Source organism: Pocillopora verrucosa, chromosome 3 (assembly GCF_036669915.1).
Source record: "Pocillopora verrucosa isolate sample1 chromosome 3, ASM3666991v2, whole genome shotgun sequence".
NCBI lineage: Eukaryota > Metazoa > Cnidaria > Anthozoa > Scleractinia > Pocilloporidae > Pocillopora > Pocillopora verrucosa.
In genome coordinates, this window is record NC_089314.1 from 593008 (window position 1) to 616469 (window position 23462).

Consider the following 23462-nt stretch of genomic DNA (forward strand, 5'->3'; position numbering starts at 1 on the left):
CCTGACTGAATTCATCTTCTTTCTTATTCAAGCGACCTCGCAGCAAAATGAATAACCCATTCTTCGAAGGTCTCGATGATACTTTCGGGCAGTGGGAACAGATGCATTCAACGAAGTCATATCTTGGATGCAAAAGGTGTGAGTTGGTCCCGCGTCAGAAACTATTAAGACATAGGAGAGGGTATTGAGACTTAGAAATTATTCAATGACCTTTTATTGGTGACTCCTCGGGAGTGCTCTCTTCCTACAACTCGTTGGCAGAGTCAAGGTAGAAGAAAAATTGATTTCCATAATTGGTAATCTGCGGCACATTTCTAGCTGCAGTAAATGACCATCTACCTACATTGAATCGTCCTTAGGCTGTCTTTACCGGTGCTGCAGCGTGGGTACGTAGTTAATTCTGTAAAGAGCTCACACAGCAGACATTTCAGGCGTTAGCCTTCAGTCTGTGCCTAATATGTTCGAATGTAAGATAGGTCGCCCCCGTGGAACAAAGCTGACCTTACGTAACTTTACCTGCGATCGTAAAATTACTTTGTAAGTCACACAAGAATCCACTCAACATTTATTTCGCAATGCAAATTTCACTGAAAATCCCGCAAGTTTCGCAATTAATGAATGGTCTGCACATTCCTAGCTTTTTATTCAAAAAGAGCTAACAAAAGTATCGTAAACAAGATGGCTTACGACCTCAATAGAGAAATTGCCGATGTTTTTTGTCCTCCGGAGGCTATTTCTGCAGAAATAATAATGTTAATGTTAGTGAAATTTGTCTCTCAGTCATTCACTACTCACGTGCGCCAATGATCTAAAAGGAGAAAGGTCTCACATCATTTTTCATGCTGACAGTTTTGGCCAATCAGATAGCTAGTTCCAGTATACCAGAGGAATCGGGCGGTCACCAAGAAACTATACAAAAAAGGGTGGAAAGCTGGCATGAGTCACATTTTAAATAACGCGAACTCTAGCGAGGAATCTATTTTTCCTTCACCGAAGCGATTCAAGATGAACACCACAGATACACAGAACAACACTTTCCTCTTCACCTCTGAGTCCGTTGGTGAGGGACATCCTGGTAAGTTTTAATTCTTTGCCCATCATCTTCACGTCCTTTTCTGCACAGGTTGCCATTAAATGTCCCATCGTGACATAGAAGTTCATCTCCTCAACTTTCAATTTTGACCGACATGTGTTATTTCTTCGTAGACAAGATTTGCGACCAGGTTTCTGATGCTATCCTGGATGCTCATCTTGAACAGGATCCCGATGCTAAAGTCGCGTGCGGTAAGTGAAGGAAGAGTGGGTCAGGGTTAGCTTTGTTTTAACAACAAAAGTGTACGCAACTAGTTGTTGTGCTAGAGCTCGGAACCTGCTTGAAATGCTGGGCGGTCGAAACTTGCCGATAACACACCAGTTTGAGAAGGCCAATCTGATCACTAAAGCTGAATTGAAACATCGGCTGTTGAATGAAATTTGTTAAATGTCTAATTTCGTTCATAAACTACGATTTGCCTTGTTTAGGCAAGGGGAGAGCTTTTTGCGAATGAGGTCAGAAGAACTGATTTCCCCGAAATAATCTATTACGGTTGGTCTTCCCCATATTACACCGAATCCTCGTTGTTTGAAGATCTCTTTATTTATTGTGTTTTCTCGATTTCTTGTCTCCGTGGCAAAGCGTACTTTTGGTGGCCAACCGTTCCTATACACATGGCAGTAGTTTCCCGGGACCAAGTAAAATTGCGTAATAAGATATATTCAATATGTGGGAAAATCGCATGAGTCTATGCCGAAGCTTTTTTAACTTTCTCACAATTTATGCTTTCCAAAGGAAAATTTTTCCATTCTGTGTTTACGTTTTTTGCGGTTTTTTTGTGTCGTATTTTTTTTGGTATCTCCTGCGTAAAACTTGGTCCAACTCTTGCTAAACCGGTTCAGATGTAAACACGACACGTTATAAACTTTTACGCACGTAGTACTACTAATTTTATTTCGGAGAAATGACGACTACGCATATTCGCCTAATTTTAATTTTATTATGCCTTAAAACAAAGATCGTGAATATTTTGACACAACTGTGGTGATGCACTTCAAATCGATCGCGAAAGTACGAATCTGATCAGATTTTTTGATTCATTAAGTGCATCACCATAAATTTCGCACTTCACATATCTCGAAAGACCTGTTTCGGTATGAAATGGATTTCTATTTCCAGTTGCGCCAGAATAACAAGAAAAAGCCCGTTGTGGTAGTTATGCCTGTTTTCTGAAAGTTATGCCCTCGGCTGGAGAAATAAATTATAAAATTCTATGTCCATAACTGAACACGAGATAATGACGCGGTCATGTAGAGAGGTAATTGTTTACACAATTGGCTTCAATAAATTCATATTACAGGTCAAACTGTTTACCTTTATTCAATAACACAAAATAGACATTCAAAGACTGGACGTGGCAACTGATATACACAATTTTTTTTTGTATTGAAAAGAACTAAAGGTTGTATAAAGGGTAGGCAGCAAGTGACAATTGTAAATGGTGTTCCTTCAGGAATACTTCCAGTGTCATACAGTATACTGCAAGGGTCAGTTTTGGGACCTATGCTTTTCTCAATGTTTACGAATGACTTGCCAACATCTGTAGTGTCAGGATCGGTGTATATGTTTACTGATGACACTACCATTTATTGCATCGGTACATTAGCAGATGAAGCCACTGCACAACTAAACTTAGCAATGCACGAGCTGTATTCATGGTGTCTCGCTAACAAGCTAACACCCCACCTAGGTGAAAGCAAAGCAATGCTCATCAGCAGAAAGACCCCTATAGGGCCTATTTCTTCGATCTTCATCGGAGGACACACTATCAAATGGGTAATCAAACACGCTTACTGGGGATGACAGTTGACCATAAACTCAGCTGGGTCCTTCATACACTGGAACTTAAGAAGAGCTTTGTGAATAAACTATGCTTACTCAAAAAGCTAAGGTTTCTGCCAAGAATAATGTAACAGGATTTTTATTTGAGGGTTATCTTTCCCAGCTGAAATTATGGCCTTATTATATGGGGTGCCTGTTGCAACTCTGATAATTTAGATTTTTTAGAAAGGCTACATTGCAGAGCAGCTAGAATTATTTTCAATTTACTGAAAGATATGGCATCTCATGGTGTCCTGGAGCGTGCAGAGTGGTTCATTATTCGTTTTTATTATAAACTAGCTATTTTTAAATTCATGCATAAGGCTTATAACGGAAGGCTGCCTAGCACCCTAACTAACTGTATTGTGAAGAAACGTAATCTGTCATACTCAATGAGAGCATGTGATTCATTACTGGTACCATGTTTTAACACTTGTTTTATGAAGGACTCTGTTGCATACAGTGGCACTGTCCTTAGGAATATGCTGTCTTCCAGATACACTGACCTTGCTGACACAAGCCTTTGTAACCTTGTATAAAAGCTCAAAACTTCTGATCTTTTTAAGGCCACTAAATGTAATGTATTATACACCTCGACTGCTAGTTTTGAACAAAACGATTTTGTATATAATTGAAATTAAGTTAGTTTTTCTATGTCTTATAGATACATAATGTAAAAGTTCATTTTAACTACTGATCTAAGTAATGTATTGTAATTTTTGTAAAAAACATTTTATCTATTTTTTAATATCAAAGTAATTTATTGTACATGACCCCATAAGCTTTCAGCTTTTATACATATCATGTATAAATAAAGTTATCTTGCCTTGCCTTGCCTTGCCTTACCTTACCCTAGAAGGTAGTATTGTAGAACAACTGCCCAATTGTATCCTGGTCAGGATACTTTTGAATTTGATCAGGGGCACATGACTAAGAATCAACCAATAACGGTGCTCATTTTGTTGAGTGAAAGTATAAGTATATAACAAGTGTTGTTGGTTTCTTTCCTTGTGTGAACAGAAACTGTTTCCAAGACTGGTATGATTCTTGTGTGTGGTGAGATCACATCCAAGGCTGTTGTGGATTATCAGAAGGTTATTCGTGATACTATCAAGAAAATTGGTTATGACGACTCGAACAAAGGTATGAATGTTTGTTATGAAAGTAAACTAACACTTTCTGGCCCTAATTTGTATTCTTACCATTATAAGTTATAATCACTTAATTTCTGTTTGTGTTGTCTGTTCTTGTTTAACTTCTATATAACTTATTTATAAATGATTGTGGACAAATTCATAACAATGAATATTTATCTTTTTAAATATCTTTTCACTGAAGTACACTTGTTTGTTGGTTTTCAGGTTTTGATTTCAAGACATGCAATGTATTAGTTGCCCTTGAACAGCAAAGCCCTGACATTGCCATGGGTGTCCACACGGGAAGAAAGGAGGAAGATATTGGTGCTGGTGACCAAGGTCTCATGTTTGGCTATGCCACTGATGAGACAGAGGAACTTATGCCTCTGACAGTGGTCTTAGCGCACAACCTTAACCGAAAGCTTGCAGAGAAGAGGCGTGATGGATCTATGTCCTGGCTACGACCCGACTCTAAGACTCAAGTCACTGTAGAGTATAAATTTGAAGGAGGTGCAGCTATTCCTCTCAGGGTTCATACCATCGTTATTTCCACTCAGCACGAACCAGATATCACATTGGAAGAACAGAGGAAGCAGCTTAGGGAAAAAATCATCAATGTATGTTGGTGAAAAAATTCTTACATAGATAATTTACAAGGAGCTCCTTGCATTTTATTGAGAATCCCTGGTCAAGTACCCATGTTCATCAGTGTGGCTCAGTTTACTTAAAATTGCCTTTTTTTAAAGTGGCTATCATAATACAGGTTATAGTTGAAGGGTTAAAATTCATTGATACAGGGTACCTTTTATCATGTGTATTGGTTGTACAACAGAGATAACTTTTTATTCCTGTAATTGATCATTTGACTTATTAATTACTGGTTTTTAAAAAGCTGTTTATTAAACCACATTCTGATCAGTGGCTTGCTGATAACTAATGAGAAACTTGCAACAGACACAGAGAAATTAAACTTGGCACAAGACCAAACACCTGGAAATCAATAGCAAATATTGCAGAACCAGTGAGCGACTAACAGAGAAAAATAAATGAATTTTTCCTCCATTTGTTTGCAGGAGGTTGTCCCTCCTAAATATCTTGATGATAGTACTATTTACCATCTTCAACCTTCTGGTGCATTTGTGATTGGAGGTCCTCAGGGTGATGCTGGTCTGACAGGAAGGAAGATCATTGTAGACACATATGGTGGATGGGGAGCACATGGTGGTGGTGCCTTCTCTGGAAAGGACTACACTAAGGTTTGTCATATTGATACAACCCTAAAACTTCCATAATTAGGTGTGATTTTCTCTCTTCTCTGTGCTCTACATTTAGTTGTTCTTCATGTCCTCTAGCTGACATTTTAGTGTACATTTGCATTCCCTGTTAGCCAGATGGTGTATTGACCTCGTTATTGAAGTCCCTTGGGTCACTTTAAAGAGATAAAGGGGCAGGGTTGTCATAAGAAAAAGTAATAGATGTGTGATCTGAACAGAGCGGGCAATTGAATTGAATTGAATTATGCTTGTGCAGCACAGGAAGCATGGTGTATTGCAACTCAGGTCAGGGGTCATGTTCATTGAAAAACTTTGAAATTTGAAACTCACTGTAATGAGATTTCCAACATTCTTTGACTAATTTGAGCAACTTAATTCAGCCAGCCAAATTTTGTCTTTGATCACCACTTACTTAGTAGCCAGCACAAAATGGTCAGACAGCCAGCAGGTTTGCACTGTTTACTAGCTTCCAGTGACTACTCGGAAGGGGTCACGGTTGATAGATATGAACCTTCCTCCAAAGGCGTTTTCGTAGACTAGTCATTAATTTTTCAATTTGTTGATCTTTAAAAATACAGAGGACAATAATTTTGTTCCCGAAAAAAAAAAATGTGCATATGTCTTGTAACCTAAATAACATGGCTGGCACTTTTCAGGTTGATAGATCTGGTGCTTATGCAGCAAGGTGGATTGCCAAGTCTCTTGTAGCTGCTAAACTGTGCCGTCGTGCTCTTGTTCAAGTCTCGTATGCCATTGGTATCGCAGAGCCTCTCTCAATCACAGTGTTCTCTTATGGAACTGGCAAGAAATCTGAAGATGAACTCTTGAAAATTGTTAGGGAAAACTTTGACCTCCGTCCAGGAATGATTGTGAAGTGAGTTCTGTTGAGCTGTTTATCATTTAATTTTAAATATTTATTATTTTTGTGCTCAAAATGTCTATTATTTAAAACTTTGTGTATTGGTCAACTCAAGTTTTAAATTTGATGATGAATTATTCTACAACTTCGAGTACTGTAGGCTAATTATACTTTATTGATAAAATTTTTATTATTGGGACAAGTTGTACTCTCCTTTTGTTATTCTAGAACTTGAAAGAATTGTGTTCCTTTAAAGATTGAAGCATGTTTGATATTCCATTGAAAAGTGTACCTTTATAGTTGACTACATAAGCCTTGTTGATTTGGTAAATTTTCTTCCTTTTTTTTTCTGTCCTTTAGAGACCTCAAGCTAAAGAATCCCATCTATCAAGACTCGTGCATCTATGGTCATTTCAAACCTGGTCCTGGCTTCACATGGGAAGTTCCTAAGAAGTTAGCTTTTTAACTGAATTTGCCATTCTTACACCTGGAAACACAAAGAGGAAAGTGACCCATGGAGTGGACACATGATTGTATTTGAAACTAGATTTTCAAAGCCTCCAAATATAAATACACCAAACAGAAAAACACAAATTATCACTGCCTTAGTTTAATATACGTATTTTCATTTATTCAAAATGCATAGCGTGTAGGGTAATTGTATTTGCTAATGCGGCTCTTGTATTTTGCTGTAAAAAGCAGCAAGCTTGTTTCGGGAAAATTAGTCTGAGAAAGGAAAAGTTATTTTATATTAATGAGCAGAAGGAGCAGTATAGGACCTGTAGCAAATTACAACCAAACTAAATTATGTTTATTTATTATCTAATGAACGGTTGGTCTTATTTTTTTGTTTTTGTTTTTATGGTGAATTTTATGATGCCATTGAAGTATATAATCCAAAAGGAATTAAAGGACAGGGATTGGTCTTTTCATAAATTTGTTTTGTTGTGTTTTTTTTGTCTTGTTTCCTTGTGCCCCTCTCAACATTTGATTAAGCTTATAGGTAGGCTTTCTTTTCTGCTGGTAAAACTGTTGAGGTTGTTTCATTATTATTTTTTTAAGGTCTCAGAACAATCAAATATACCATACTTTTTTCCTTAGTTCTTTAACTCCAAAGAATGACTCTAGCATTTAACTTATCCCTTACAACATCACCCTTGGATCACTTGTAAAAGTTAATGAGAAGAAAGGAAATGATCACCAACTAAAGTAGCTCTTGATTGTGAAACAAATTCCTCTCATCAACACTTTGGGAAATGAATGGAGAAAAGTGTGGAGAAGATGTATTCTGTGAGGTTGGGATGTAAAGGTTGAAATAAGCTGGTTGAGCCACTTTGATCCTTCTGTAACCATAATGTGCAACCTGAAGAAATGTGTTACCTATTCCTCTCAAGTGGAGGGTACGGGGCATGGAAAATCGTAACACGAAGAAAATTCCATAGAATTAAAAACTGTTATGGTTGCCAAGTAAAGAGAAGTAGGGGCCAGGAAGGATGAATTGCAAACCGCAATGAAGAGCTAGTTATCAAAAGAAATTAAATTATAACCTAACACAGTGGAAGAAAGAAAACCTCTAATGCATTACTGTTTTTAGTAGACCAGTAGACTTGGCAGGAGTCTAGGGTTTTGTTTTCTAAAAGTCCCAGACTCCTAAACCATTTATCCAGTTAAAGTTTTGGGAATAGCACTATTGGTCTTGCCTCAAAATCCAATCCATTGTGTTTTTATCTGAACATCTGCACTGTTAACTTTCAATGCAACTGTTGTCTTGATCTTAGCTGTATCCTCAGGTATTTGAGAACAGTAATAATTCTAATTTTTCAGTAAGGGGTTTCAGATTAAATTATGCTCATAAAGACTGGGGTTAGTCTACTGTAACCTCGTCATTTCTGCCACGGTCGCATTTGTGATCAGGAGAATGACAGGGAGATGAAATCTGCACCATCATCCCAAAAAGTTATTTCAGAGAATAAGTGCTCCATTTTTTTATGTTTCCTTTACTTCAAAAAGGGATGTTATCATCACTGAAAATAACCAACATTTATTACAGAACTATATCAAAACTTTACAATATTATCTGTATTTGAGAAATTAGTTGCAAGTTACCAATACATTGTTGTGCACAGTCTTCCATTTGAGATCCATATAAAACTAATATCAATCCATATTTTACTACATTTATAAAATAATTCACAAGAAAGAAAAAAACCATTTAGTGTTACATATCAACAAAGGAACTCTTGACCAAGATTTATCCTAAAAATACTCATGTGTCGTAGTTTACAATAACTGAAACAATGAATTAATGATTGATGGATTTATTTTTTTTGAAGGAAATAAAATAAAACATGTTACCCAACAGCTAGCGATGGAAACTTGATCTAGAAATGAACTTTACCAATCCCTTACTAAGGAATATTTCCTGAAATACAATGTGCTAGCATATGGTTACTTCCAATTTTTAAAAAATATAAGTTTTGTTGTGGACATGGATTAAGAAGACTATTTCAAAGGTATACCATTTAAACAAGTGACAATGTGTACTACATAACTGAATCCTAAAGATGACTGTACATAGCACTTAATTAAACTATATATAAAAGAAAGGTAATCATACATGTGACACAAAACCTTTGATTGAGAAAACATTTGGTTATGTACTCAAAGCACAACACATTCTTTCTCTTTACAGTATCTAAGTTTGAATTTCTTTCTCAAGAATTACCTCTCAGACAACTCTTAATTTTGTGGAAAACAAAACTTATTTTCCACTGACTTATCAATTTAAGGATTGTCAATCATATTGGTTCCAAATCAGAAATGAAATGAACTCCAAAGTATTTCATTTTGGTTCAGAATTTGACAACAGAGACTGACTGTAGACCCTAGACATCAAAATAAACTACAAAATAAAAGTGATATTCAATCATAAACCAAATCATTTGAAAAATACATTGTGAAATGAAAAGACAAAATGATAAGGAGACGTGATCAAAAGTAAAGATTTCCCATGAAGAATTGTGTCAGGAATATAAAGAACACTGCCACTAAATTCACATTATGATTCTAAGCCCTTCCCCAACACTTTCTCTGAATTTGTCTTTGATGGAAAGATGAAATTTTTGGACACGTACACAGTAAAAAAAGATACGTAATTAATGCCAGCAATACCTTTGAGTATGTTTGAAAAGTCAAGTCTGGCAAAACACCTTACACATTGGTGATCATCCAAATGAACACATGTACAAAACATATCCTTATATTGATGAAAGATTCAAACATGACTGAGTACATGGACATGTACACTACCCCACATTTAAATAACATGAATTTACACTGGCTTTTTCACTTACACTGCAGTAAATTATCATGGAAACAGCCACTTATAGGCAGACACAAAGAAAGTGGATAAAGATACCCTGATTAATCCTTTGAGTTGTGACCTTTCTGAAGCCTCTGAAACTATGTACAGTGTTTCCTGAATGGTTCATTACATGATTGACTGCAGTATGAAACACATTTTCAAAGCTGAGTCTACACCTCATGTATGTCACTGAAAAGTGCAGTACTACTGTGATTAACTTATTGAAGTGCCTTAACTCTAATTGCACATAAAATTAACCTAATAGCATCTGAAATAACACTGCATGCATACAAAATATAGAGACTACTAAAATTCTGTTTGCATTAACATAATCTTCATGCAAATACCCAAAGAAAACTCCCCATCTGTGGAAAATAAATGACAGACAGAACTGGAAATTGATGTCTAGATATTAAGACTAAAATTCGTTACTGAACCAACTATTTATAATTTGACTTTAAACTTATGTTGACATTCAGCATGATATAGACAAATACAGAAATGAAACAATTGGCAATTTATCTTTTTTTGTAGTTAAATTTAGCACTTTTACACCATGAAAAGTTACTTTTTTTTAGTTTAATAGCTATATGCCATAAGCTAAAGTAGATTATTAGGTAACCTTAACTACATTGCCCTGAAAATCTAAGTTTGCTCCAACACTAAATCAAATTTTGTACAAGTATACACTACCAACAACATTTTTTAATGCAAAGTAAGAGACAACTAAACTTTATCCTTGTTTGTGAGTTTTTCTATAAGTTCCTGAAGCGGTGCCAGCTCTCTTTTGTCAACCAGACCAAACTCTTGAACAAAGAACATGAAATGCTTAAAGGACGTGTTTAGATGAGCCTCTTCCCCAAGTCCTACAATATGGAGGAAGTGTTGGTGGTATATGTGTGCATAAACTCTGAACAGTCGTTTGAGGATTGTCTTGGCGATGGACAGAAAGTTCTTTGGGAATGGAACACCTGCCGTGAAAGAATAAGAGAATATCAGGGGAGCCAAGGAAGGAGCAGTGGCCCTGGATCAACAAAGAAACCTGATTGAGTTTTTAAATGGTTTTAATCCTTTCTCGCTCTTCAGCTTAGTTATCCATATTTCCATGAACATCCTCAAAGCTATGAGCCATTATATACATACTATAATTATTAATTGAGTGAGATGCATAAAAAAGTTTGGTCACTTGGTTTTGAACATACAATAAAGTGTTGTCAGGAGCAATCTTATGTACGACTCTAATATGCAATGGTAACTCAAGACCTGTGCATCATGATACTTATGTCAAAACATGGTCACCAAACTTAAGTTGCCTCTCAATTAACTGAAAATCATAGTTGACTTGTAAGAAAACTTTGTTATTGTAGTTCATGACGAATTTAAGAATGGAGGATGCTTATCACCTCTAAATATGAGAGAGACTTTCCCAAAGTTCCCAGTATTTCAGTTATTCCACCATCCAACCTCATAAACCAAACTGGGTCTCATGAAACTCAAATTTTCTTCTTTGTAACATTATGCAATTGCTACCATTGACAACAAAGTTACCACCTCTTACCTATTTTTGATGGAAAGAGGGTCTCATCATCTAGTTGGTCCTGAACCCATGTCATAAGGTAATCAATGTATTTTGGAGCTGAACATTTTATCGGCTTTTTTATTGTTGTTCCATCTGCCCAATGGTATTCATACCTGAAAGGTTAAAAGGGAACTGAAAAAAAATGTCTTAAAACAGTATGATAGACATCTGAAAAACTGAATCCCCATAAGGAAATAGTAGAGAATGTCTTTTTGTATGAAACAATAGTCTCAAACAATGGAATGTTAATAAAGTAAGAAAATTATTTATGGTTAAGAGGCAAAATTAATAGAAGCACAGGTTTTCTTTGGAAACTTACTCCCTTTATTCAAAGGTAATCATTTTTGGAGCCCAAAAGATTGGGGAACCATGAAAGTTATGCCCTAGCCCCTTCTAATTACTATTATATTACTATTTTTAAAGAAAGTGACAAAACTTTTGAGTCTGTAAAACACCTTTATGTACAAAGTGTTGAAAGTTGAATTATATAGTAAGTAGAACAATGCTAATTAAGATGAATAGTGACAACAAGAAAAGAGGTAAAGCATGCAAGTGTGAGAATTAAAAAGAAATCTATCTTTTTAATTCTCACACTTTCATCCTTTACCTCTTTTCTTGTTGTCACTATTCATCTTAATTAGCATTGTTCTACTTACTATATAATTCAACTTTCAACGCTTTGTACAGTAATTAACTGAAAATGACAGAAGTTTCTGTTGAAACATGTTTTACAGACTCAAAAGTTTTGTTGCTTTCTTTAAATTCTTGACTTGCCTTCTAATATCAAGACCCTTTGGAAATATATTACTATTGCTACAATTATTATTATTGCTAATACAATTATCTGTTACCATTTAGTTATTGGTAGAGAGTTATTTCTTCAATATATTTTTCAAATCATCTTTCTCTTGTGGAACAAGGTACTCATAAAATGTGGGATGCAGCAAGTTTTGTTTTCCATGTGAGACAATATTCTGTAACACAGGCTTCTAGCTTGGTTATACAACCTCTAGTTCTTTTCAATGCTATAAAAATTGTGCTATACCAGAAGCCACATGCAGTCTCTGACTGTCTTTTTTTTGGTGCAAAGAAAAGAAAATTGCTCTTTGTTTTGTTTTAATTTTAACACAACTCTATTTAATTTGTGGAAATTAACCAAAACACATAGACTTAATTGTTAAGATCATTATGGTTCAGACTTGGACATAACATCGTAATAATTTGGATATGGGAGAACATAGAAAAGAGAGAAAATAAACAACAGAAAATTAAGTCAATAATTATCACTTTTAATATGTGTGCACTCACTTCGGACCAGCAGACATGACGGCACAAGACTCGACAGTACAGAACTCTGTTATCGTTCCGTATAACATGTTGATTTGATTGAAGAAATCCACAGCTGAGTTTAAGGTGAAAGAAGGTCGATTAGTTACTCGAAAGTGAGATACACAAACTCTGACGTGGAAGCAATATACAACCAAAACGCTAAAGCAGCAACATATCAGATTTCATTGGGAATAAACATCGTAAGTGTTTTAAAAATACAAAAAAGACAAATAATTCATGACTTATAACTTACTATTAACAGCAACCCATTCGTTAAGGTCTTCTCCTTCAGGTAACATAACTGCGAGACGAAGGTTTCCGCTTCCAAGAGTCGCGGCGGCGTGTTTCATCAAATCATACTGGTGAGTCCCTTCGGGAATGTTTTTCTTCGGTTTGAAGGTTTTTGTAGAGCGGCCACCGCTAGAAAATCAATGAATATCATCCTTAGCTAAATAGTTTAGTTCAGTTCACTGTTGGACGTATCCCAAATATACCCACATACAAGAAAACTTTGTTCTGAATCGACACGATACTATGGGAAAATCTCAAAATATTTGCTGTACTGCTGGCAGTAACGAAGACCGTGATGTCTAAGTTATTATGAAATCATTTAAACTCACAATAGGAAGCTCATCCTGTTTGTAAATCAGCGTCAAACTTCCAATATTTATTACGCAGCCGAATCCCTAGGCAAATCAAAATGGCGACCTTCAAAGAATGCCTCGCTTTCGCGATTGTTGTGTGAAGCACAGCGATGATGTCATCACATCAGGGACATGGCAGAAGGTCGGCATCCGAGACAAATCTTACGCTTTTGCAATAAAAACAAATTTTTTGGTCCTAATTAATAAAATTATCCCAGCTTTCAGAACCTGTGCAGACCAGTAAACGGCTTTTACATCGAGTCTCTCGTATATGTTGTGCATGTGATTGAGCTTAAGTTCCTAAAAAGCCCACCCTCATTCAGATTTCTGGGTTCTATTTCATTTGGCGTTCAAATTCCATTTCAGGGTTACGAAAATCACGGGGCCAAGTCTCTGGCGGGAGAACAATCCAGATGTCAATCTCATGACAACATCATCAAGTCCAAATATACAAAGTACAGAGCAACTGAGAACTCATACATGATAACAACCTCCGAATTAAAATTCCCTGAAAATCTTTCATGGTAAGAAATTCAACTGAAATCGATTTCCATTGAGACAGTCATTCCAAACAGCTTAACGTAAGAATTAATTGATTTTCTTAGAAAACTTGTCTTTTGACACAAATGTAGACCGATATGCCGTTTGTTATCAAAACTTTTTTTCCATTTAAAACAATCTAACTGACTCTTAAGATCAACCGATCAAGTTAAGACAGGGGAAAGCAAGATGCACTTGCACCTCGATTCTCGTTCCAATGTTCTCCTCGCTTCGATAATCGATGAGCCCTGGGGATGAGAGTAGTATGCCTAGTTAGCCTACGTGTAGCCGTACCCTCCCCAGCCAAGGTGAAACAGAGGCGAGGTAACCTGCTTCCGTTTCACCTGGGAGAGGGCGGAGGGTACGGCTACACGTAAGCTATGTGTTCTTCTGGGAAAATATAGTTTACATAAGTTGTGCACTGGTTTATGCAGTTCAGACAATATCGCGGAAACAAACCACGTAATATTTACTCATAATAATAATAATAATAATAATAATAATAATAATAAGACATTTATAACGCGCTAATTCCATAAAATGTTCAAATGCGCATGACAAGATTAAAAACGAAATAAAAAGGCTAAAAAGCTAAAATTACAATTAAGAGTAAACTTACAATAATTTAAAAAGCTAAAATTACAATTAAAAGTAAACTCACAATAATAAAAACAACTATAATAACAATGCGTGACGGGAAAGGTGAGTTTTTAGCTTGGCTTTAAAAACACTAACTGTGCTGGCGCTTCTTATGTCAAATGGTAACGCATTCCACAGTTTCGGTGCAGCACAGGTAAAAGAACGATCACCTAGTGTAGCTTTAGATTTAAAACGCGGATAACTAAGTAAAAGGTTATCACTAGAATTCCTTAGATTATATTTAGATGGGAGCCTAATAGAAATGAGAGACGATAAATAAGTAGGCGCTAAAAATTAAGAATCTTAAAAGTAATTAAAAGTATTTTAAGATCAATTCTATATTTAATCGGCAAGTGTAATTAATAAATAAGAGGCGTTACATGACAAAATTTCTGTTCTATACCCATATTTTCCACACTATTTTTTACATTTCCTAAGGCGCCTAAAAGAAGAATTTGTTTAACAAGCAAGAGCTTCCTAGTTAGTGATTATTTCTTTCTTTTTCCCGTGACCTTAATATTCGATTAAGGGGCGATACGGTAAGGAGAAATTAGAGACCAATAATAATTATTACTCTCAGGGATTTCAGGTTTAAAATTGGCTCAGGAAGAAAAAATTCGTAGGCGTTGGTTTTCCTGTGATGATAGCTCTTCAAACTGAAAGAGAACGGGCTCTTCAGAGAAACTAAAAGAGCAGAAGAGCTCTTTTGAGACTCTCAATCGCGATCAGTTCGCGATCTTATTGTGAAAAGATACCTGCTTGAGAGCAAATTTGCGTGTTGGGCATCCAAACCAAAGTATCTTTGTGTAAATTTGGGTTGTTTTGAATGCTTTACTTCGCTTTCCTGCAATTTCTACATTATTAAAAAAAAATGTTTTTTCGTCTCGTCACGAGCGTGGGACAAAGAAACAATTATGAGTCCCCATAAGGAATCGAACCTCAGACCTTTGGATTCCGTGCTTCGATGCTCTACCACCGAGCCTCCGCGGTGGGCGAGGTCTATTACGAAGTTCATATGACACGCGACCTGCATACTGCTAGGATCAGCAATGTCGACAGCGTAATGTTTGTAGATAGAAATTAGAGAGATGGTAAGTTTTGAGCTCGGTAAAGACATAAAGAAAGATTTTTTTTCGTCTTGTGAAAACTTTTTTAAAATACACAATCGGTAATTCCAGTGATCCGGGATTTGGCTGCTAAAGCAGCAAAAAGGCGAACCAAATAACACCTCAAAGGGTAACAAGTGGGTAACAAGAAGAAACAAAAGAGTCACGCAAATAGCAGTGCTGTAAACCAATCAATTTATTACGAAACCCATATGGGTCCCAGAAAGCTAAAAAAAAAAAAGGTCACATCGCCATATTAACATTACTTTTCTTGAAAACCTGTTAAATATCTTCATTGTGTCGATAAACTTATACAAAGTTTATTCCCTTTTCTCGTTGCTTTCAGTTGATAGCTAACTAAACGCACAGCAAAGATTTAAATGAAGTGAATAAAATCAGTACAAACATGTTTATATAAAACAAATGTGCTTTAGAAGCCACATTTTGGATCAAAAGGAAAACAAAAAGTGCCTTAAACAAAACATGGTCTGCCAGCTACTTTGTAGAGCTGAACATTAAGTGAAGTAAATAACCAGACAATGTTCATGATACGAAAATCAGTGAATAACAACTAAAAGCAACAGCAACTTAATCTTGTTTTGTTACTTGTCATATAATACACAGGTATCTAACACATGCCCTATGCTGCCTCCTTAAAATTGTTCCTCTGGAGCAGATGATAACAGGGTTACATAAACACTTGTCCTTTGTATGTCATAGCAGGAAACAAATCACTGATATCCAGGATAAGACACCATGCCTGGGTTGGCTGTGGCTTGGGGCTCCTGCTTAATTTGTGTCTGCATGCCACCAAAGAATGATCCTCCAGCTGATGCCCCATATGCTGAGCTGTCTGTATATGCTGTCTGTTGTTGTTGCTGTTGTTGCTGCTGCTGCTGTTGCTGATTAAAAGGAGTGTTCTGTTGAGCGGGATTGCTAAAGGCTGCCTGAGTTGCATAACTGGCCGTGTTCATTGCTGAGTTCATGGCTGTATTCATCCCTGTGTTCATGCCAGTGTTCATTGCTGTGTTCATCCCTGTGTTCATAGCTGATGACATCTGCCCTCCGTAACCTGAAGCACCATAGTTAGTACTCTGCCCATAGTTAGACTGTGAGGTGAAGTTTCCACCACTAGGGGCGGAACCAAACCCAGCTGAAGCAGTGTTACCAAAGGTGTTGCCTTGGTTTCCAAAATTCCCACCACCACCACCTTGCATTTGATTACCAAAGCCACCTTGCTGTTGCTGCTGCTGGTTGTTGAAGCCAGTGTTCTGGTTTCCTTGGCCACCAAATCCTCCCATATTACCTTGGTTGTTAAAATTATTTCCACCACCTCCACCACCACCAAAGTTGTTAAAGTTGCCACCATCATTGAAGTTTCCCCCACCACCACTGAAATTCCCTCCTCCAAAGTTATCTCCTCTGAAGTTACCACCTGTTGAAAAGATAGACGAGTTAGTTTGAACAAACAGTTTAATAGCTCAAATATAATACCCTTTATAGTAATAGAATGATAGAAGATGATGCTCTAAAAAGGTCATGTCTGCCTTTCAGACTAGTTGCTCCCACTGTCTGAATGTAGACTTGTTTGAAATGCATTTCTGGATTTTTGTCTAGCATTCTATCCTTGTATTCTACAAAAAATGACTAGGGATATCTACTGCTACTCTAGCACATACATACACTTACTCTTCAACCCCCTGGAGTGACTAAAAGTTAATTTATCCTTAAAGTATCACTGCCAAATAAAAAAAAGGCTTTGAGAATATAGGAAGTTATTTTCAATTAAAGAAGCTTTTGATTATTGCACATATTCTCCTTGTCAATAAAATGAGAGGTGTATAGAGAACACTAAGGACACTATCCATTGATGTAAATATCAAAAGGGTAAAATTATGTATGCAAACCAAATAACTGTAATTACTACCTCCACTACCATGTCCACCACTAAAGTTGTGTCCTCCTCCTGAGCCACCCCACCCCTGGCTATTTCCACTCTCAGGATTGGATCGCAAGAACAGTTCTATGTAACGATGACCTGAAAACAAGGCACAAATGTGAATTATGAGAATCAAAATTATTCCATTTTCTTGAATGTCTGTAAGCACTTATTTCCATATTGTAATGGTGACCATAAACTGTCACTTGTGACCATGTATGTTCACCAAAAGGTGAAAAAGCATAAATATGATGTTACTTTAAAACCTTAGTATCATAATTTTGTCACTACACAGTTCAACTAACAATAAGAAGACAACAATAACCATATTCATAGAGATTATTACTTCGATTATTAGAAGAAGATGAACCTTCCTACCCATTGATGATTTGTTTTTTAGCATAGCTGCTTGTGCATCCTCATGTGTTGCAAAGTCCACATCCACTTGCCCATTGAAAGAACCATTATCATATTCCATCCATACACTGACAGGGTTAAGAGGCATGAAGAATTGTTTAACATCACTCTCCTTGGCAGCATATGGTAGTCCTCGCATGTGAACAGTGTGACCAGTGCTTGACATCATTCCAAAGTTACCACCTCCTCCACCACCCCTTCCATGACGAAATCCACCTCTGCCAGATGATCCTCTGCCACCACGGCCACTTCGACCACCTCCCCCACGTCCACCTCCATATCCATTAAAGTCACCACCATAGCCGCCACCAAAGACTGGACCTCCAAGGTTACCTCTTCCCCTGTATCTGTTTGGTAAGGAACTTCTTTTCATCTTTTACCTCCCAATATCTATTCATTAGTTGTCCTCATTGTTTACTGTACATTTCTTACAACTTAAAATCTACAAATTTGGTCTGAAATCAATGGACATCCCCAAATTTTTCTTACTCAAATTTTTCTTACTTCTCTTAACTTTTCTGCTTGAAAATATATCAAGATTGCAAGGAGAAATTCCTTTTTTTTGGTCACTCCTGCAATTCCTTTGAAATAAGAGATGAGTAATGCTAGTAGTGAATTTGAATGTGTCTAAAACATCAATTGGTAAATTTTTTTGTGGAAATGAATACTTTTCCTGTATTACATTTGCCTCCGAAAGACAAGAAGAAAGTTCCTGAAAAATCATTCCAAGCAGCCATTGATTGCAGAAGATAACTAATAGATAGCCTGCAAGTGGCTGCCACTAACTTATTAATGGTAATCTCAAAGAGGGAGAGGGGGAATAGGAGATAAATGGCATATTACAAGGATAAGTGGAGAGAGACACCAATTAAATAGCTTGCACTACACAAAAAAGTGGAAAGAATTACTGGAGTCCTCAGGGAATCCCTGAGGCCATACTTCTTGATTTAGTGCAAGAGAACTTTGACTGGCATCATATTATATGGAGCTTTGACTATCTTATAATGTACATTAACAAAAACTGCAACATTTGAGGTTATCAGCATTACCTTCTTTCATTTCCACCTCCACCAAACCGTCCTCTTCCTCCACCAAAACCTCCGGATCGGTCATAGGGTCCAGGTCTGGTTGACATCAAAGGTTTAAGTTTTGGGGCAGAAACGTATTTGATATCTGTTTTTTTGCTCTTAAATATCTCAATGTATCTAAAAAAAGAGTTAAGCATATGTAAATTAGAGCATGTTCATTTGGGTGCAAGGAATACATGAGAAATAATAGTAACTACATGTACACCAACAGATGTAAGCACATGAAAAAGAATTTTCCTTACAATTTAACCAATCATTGTAGGTAAAATTTAACTAGTTAACCAGTCACACAGTGAAAATAGAATGATTTTAGGCTAACTAACAACATCTCTTTTCAAACAATTTAAAAATGGCTGTGTAATGCATTTTTATCGCTGACCCTTTATGATATTTTATTTGAACAGTCAAGTGGCCTTTGATTCACAGCAATAACTAATCTGTTTACATTATAAAGACGGAGATATAAGCAGTTGAAAATTTGTGAACATGCAACTCAGTTCAACCAAAATCATTAGAATATTCAGGAAATAAAAGGCGCTATACTACAAGGCCCAATATCACACAAAACTGATAAAATGCTACATCAAGTATGGATAGTGACCTGTAGCACAATCACCATGTACATTTGAGGTCACTCAAGTAAAATTTCTACTATGCGCTAAAATATTGAATGGATTAAAATATAACTTCGCAGTTAGATGAATAGATGTTTAATTATTAGATATCACCTGAAAAAAAATTCCTATAAATTAAAAGTGAGGTATTCCTGAAAAATAGGGCAAATTTCCCTCAAATATGCATGTAATGCATAACATCTCATTTGCATATATTGATAGAAAAAGTAAAATATGTTTATCGCAATATTCCATTGAATAAGTAAAATCATACCCGCTTGAAGGTATTTGTTTTACCTTGTTTTTGCCGAAATTTCAGTCTAAACTGTTAATTTTTGAGGTAGCAAGGCGAAAATATCATGACTGGGTTTGTGTTGTGGGATTATGTATGCACCCATCCGTTCAAGTACCCCAAAATAAAACTGAGTGAATTTGTAAATATAAATGAAAGTCTAGTTAAGAGATTAGCTAGTTCAAAGAAAAGTACATCAGCATCAGTACTGAATTGTCAAATAATATGCCATTAAAGCTCAAAAGCAGCTGAGTAATGGGCAGTTTATTATTTCGAAAACAAATTTATTATGCAAAACAATGGATTGAAATTCAGCATTTCATACATACACTTCAACTCATATCTTGGATGCTGCTGAATCTTGACAACTCAAACATTGTAACACGAAAGTTCATTCACCAATGCTACTATTTTGCTGAGTTCTGGGTATCAGACATTGCACAAATGAGTATAACTCGTTTCGAAAACATTCTTGTTGTCTTGCCTTGTGTAATTCAAAGCACAGCAATTGAATTATATGCGCAAAAGGAATCAAACGTGAACCAGTCAGGCCATATTTTGAGCAATCTTGCTTTGGTTTCCTGTTCAAAACCGTACTGGAAGACTTTGTAACCTCCCCTGGTTGTTTGCAGGGTGTTTCCATGAATTTTCAGGGGTTTTAATGAGGAAACCACAAGGTCCAAAGTACGATGATGTCTCATTGCGTTACATTTGATTTCTCAACAACAAATTGAAAACACACTTCCTGGCCTCTCAAGCGAGAACAAAGTACAATGAAAAACAGAAATAAAAATGGAAATAGATATGAACATGATTTTAAAATGTGTTATTCTGTTGATATGCAATAGTTAAATAGCATTTTGAGGGTAGTTGGGAAATTTTGCTGAAATGGCCTAGTGTTACACAAACGTACATGGTGATTATGCTACAAGTCAGTAAATTCTGAAAGTAGTAACATACAGAAATTAGACTGAGGGAGTTTGAAAATGTGTGCATCACAATTGGATATCCTTAAGTCTGCACCACACATACATGTTTGTAACATTCATTACAAAAAGAAAAATAACCATAAACTTGCTGAAATCAAGCTACAATTTAGAAACACTTTAAAAGAACAAAAATTTTGAATCACACTTAAAATTATCCAGAGAGCAAAAGCAGATAATTATGGATTTATCCTGATAACCCTCAACAAAAAGCTGACTGATTAAACATACACAAAATATGGGACTTGAAAAAGTCTTTTGGTCCTCAATAAAGTGTCTGTGGTCTTCAACTTAAAGCATTAACATTACCTAATGTTTGAATCTTGAGTACCCAAAATTTAATTTCATAGCAATAGCATGATTCAAGTTACACACATAGGCTAAGGTAAAAAAAAAAAGACAAACAAAAACAAACAAAAAAAAACAACAACAACAAAAAAGAACAACAAAAGCAACATGCTATAAGCATAGTTATCAGTCTTGATTTGTGAAATTCCTAAACAACACACACAGAATACAGATCAGAATACCTACCTAACTATGTTTCACAGTGCAATTTGGACAGATATATTTGTTAGAGACAGCCAAATGGTCTACTGTCAGAGAATGCTGTACAGCACTATATCACATTAATGACTCTTGGGTGCAACAAATTAAAAAAATCGACTTTATATAAATCAAAGAAATAAATTTGCACTGTGAAACACATACATGTAATATATAAGTACTGTACAAAACCAACCAACCAACCAGAATAACAGTAAATATAGAGTTGTGCCCATGGTCACATTCAGACCCACCGCACCATAACTATCCCCACCTGTGCCCTATTGTTTCTTTGTTTTTTTTCAGAGCCTGCTGAGCTATATCAGGAGAAGCAAATTCCACAAAAGCATCCCCCGTGGTCTTCCCGTCCTCGTCAAGAGTGATTGTTATCCCATTGGGAACTATCTCCAGCCCTTTGAATTCCAGTAGAGAGCAAAGCATGTAAACCAACAACTATTACATACACCCACTTATTAGTGCAAGGGTTACTACAGGCAACTGGGGAATGATTTTTGATGAAAGCAGACGATGGCAAGCTTTGTTTTATTCAAAGGATGGTAAAATACAAAATTTTGTCAAGCAATTCTGATACAAGGATACTCAAACAAACTTGAACAATTCATATATGTGAATATTTAATCCAATATTAATCTCCCTTCCCAAAAGCACTGAGACAGATTACAAAAAATGTCTGCTTCCACCACTATATTTTCAAATTGAAAGGCATGATAAAAAAAGGGATGTAAAAAGCAAGCTAACTGGACCTTAATTTCAACATGCACATTAGTTTTTCTGAATTATTCTTCCCTGTGTTCATAAAGTTATATATATATAATATTCACTGGCTGGTTACTTTTCTGGTTCTGTAGCATGATTATGATGACAACAACTTGCATTTTTTTTAGAAAACAACAAAATTTAATCATACTATCCCACCACAGTCTACTAAAAAATTATTACAAACTTTAGAGCAGAGGGTTCAAATATATATACTACACCTTGCTTGGAATACGAACTAAAAATACTGCTTTGACACAGTGGTCACATTGGGTGTCAAATTCAGTTCAACAACTGATTAAAAATGATTCAGCATGTACATGAAGGGAATTGTTTTCAGAAAATGTTTGGCCATATCAGGTCCTTGAATAGTTAATGGTCGAACATATAATTTGTGGACCCAAACAGTTCTGAAACACACTGCTTAAAATCATTGTTAAAAATTCATTAATGATGTATGAAGAGAAAAAAATTTAAATTGCTTAAGGTTAGGGTTGGGGTTCATTGCATCAACCTAAAATAATGATAGAAAACCAATTTGAAACATTTTAAGTTCTCAAGCTCTTTAACAGCATCACAAGAAAACCTAAAATCACATGAAATTGTATTCCTTAACCTTAAAAGCCCTTCATATAATGCTTTTCCTGGTGAATGACATTGTAAAACCATAAAAAATGTTTCCCTCCAGGACGCATTCTATAGACAATCAAAATATTTAATTAATTTGAATTTCCAGTCACTCTGGCAGACCCTCAGAAACAGGACTAGCTGGTGTGGTAACATTTAGGTACAACCCAATGTGACCACAAGAATGAACAAAACATCATAAGGAATATTAATAACTGAAGAAGAAAAGTATTTATACCTGAAAAGAAGTGGGCAATCTCCTCTTTGGAACAGTTATATGGCAATCCTCTAAGTCGCAAAACAGTTTCATGTCCTTGATCAGGTGGTTGTCCCATTCTCTTGCAGGTGAACTCCATTTCACCATTCTTACACTCAAACACTTCAACATACCTCTTGCCGATAAAGTTGTTACGCTTGCTCAAAGCTCTGTGGAAGGAGGGAAAAAAGTTTCAATCAGATCAAATTTAGTAATTGCTTGTGACAACTCTGCATTTCAAACACATCTAGCACTACAAGTATTTCACACTAATAACTTTCCTGTTCCTTAACATCCAAACTTTGCCAGGAAAAGATCAATTTGGCCAAGGCCAATTACACTGCACAGATCGTGGGTCTCATAGTTATTGGTGCCATACTGAGCTCTCTTTTTTCAAATCTGGTAGAACACTCATTATAAATGAGTTTTCAGAAATTGCATTCATAATTAACCTATGACTTTCATTTTTGGGGGAATAAAAGCGAGGACTTGATGCAGCATTTCAAAACAAATTGACCATTCCATGGCATTTCTTA

General features: G+C 36.1%; 3 protein-coding genes across 3 annotated transcripts in view; 1 reads left to right on the top strand and 2 right to left on the bottom strand.

Annotated features, from left to right (window-relative positions):
• Window positions 1–930: 930 nt before the first annotated feature.
• LOC131769648 (S-adenosylmethionine synthase) lies at window positions 931–7119 on the top strand. The gene is made up of 7 exons (XM_059085388.2): window positions 931–1075; window positions 1207–1284; window positions 3935–4057; window positions 4276–4667; window positions 5124–5306; window positions 5981–6198; window positions 6544–7119. The coding sequence occupies exons 1-7, from the start codon at window positions 937–939 to the stop codon at window positions 6647–6649; spliced, it is 1239 nt and encodes a 412-aa protein (XP_058941371.2). The 5' UTR covers window positions 931–936; the 3' UTR covers window positions 6650–7119.
• A 1089-nt stretch (window positions 7120–8208) lies between these two features.
• On the bottom strand, window positions 8209–13211 carry LOC131769654 (MOB kinase activator 1B). The gene is made up of 5 exons (XM_059085395.2): window positions 13076–13211; window positions 12709–12875; window positions 12435–12528; window positions 11106–11239; window positions 8209–10518 (listed from the first exon to the last, which is right to left on the bottom strand). The coding sequence occupies exons 1-5, from the start codon at window positions 13087–13089 to the stop codon at window positions 10274–10276; spliced, it is 654 nt and encodes a 217-aa protein (XP_058941378.1). The 5' UTR covers window positions 13090–13211; the 3' UTR covers window positions 8209–10273.
• A 2351-nt stretch (window positions 13212–15562) lies between these two features.
• Window positions 15563–23462, bottom strand: part of LOC131769626 (heterogeneous nuclear ribonucleoprotein H3-like) — a 12841-nt gene continuing 4941 nt past the window's right edge. The window contains exons 4-9 of the mRNA XM_059085354.2: window positions 22909–23096; window positions 21541–21679; window positions 18790–18945; window positions 17702–18087; window positions 17312–17422; window positions 15563–16819 (exon numbers count right to left, since the gene is read on the bottom strand). Of these exons, the coding sequence (XP_058941337.2) occupies window positions 16116–16819; window positions 17312–17422; window positions 17702–18087; window positions 18790–18945; window positions 21541–21679; window positions 22909–23096 (1684 nt within the window). The 3' untranslated portion in view covers window positions 15563–16115. The remainder of the gene's footprint in view (window positions 16820–17311; window positions 17423–17701; window positions 18088–18789; window positions 18946–21540; window positions 21680–22908; window positions 23097–23462) is intronic.

What these genes read in the sequence shown, in the direction of transcription:
- LOC131769648 (XM_059085388.2), top strand. Translation starts at nt 937, where the DNA reads ATGAGTCACATTTTAAATAACGCGAACTCTAGCGAGGAATCTATTTTT. An exon ending in CTGGAAAGGACTACACTAAG is followed by an intron (nt 5,307 to 5,980) that starts GTTTGTCATATT and finishes GGCACTTTTCAG; the next exon opens with GTTGATAGATCTGGTGCTTA. An exon ending in CGTCCAGGAATGATTGTGAA is followed by an intron (nt 6,199 to 6,543) that starts GTGAGTTCTGTT and finishes TCTGTCCTTTAG; the next exon opens with AGACCTCAAGCTAAAGAATC.
- LOC131769654 (XM_059085395.2), bottom strand. An exon ending in GTCATGTCTGCTGGTCCGAA is followed by an intron (nt 11,240 to 12,434) that starts GTGAGTGCACAC and finishes TTAACCTTTCAG; the next exon opens with GTATGAATACCATTGGGCAG. An exon ending in CCTCTTTCCATCAAAAATAG is followed by an intron (nt 10,519 to 11,105) that starts GTAAGAGGTGGT and finishes CTTTCACGGCAG; the next exon opens with GTGTTCCATTCCCAAAGAAC.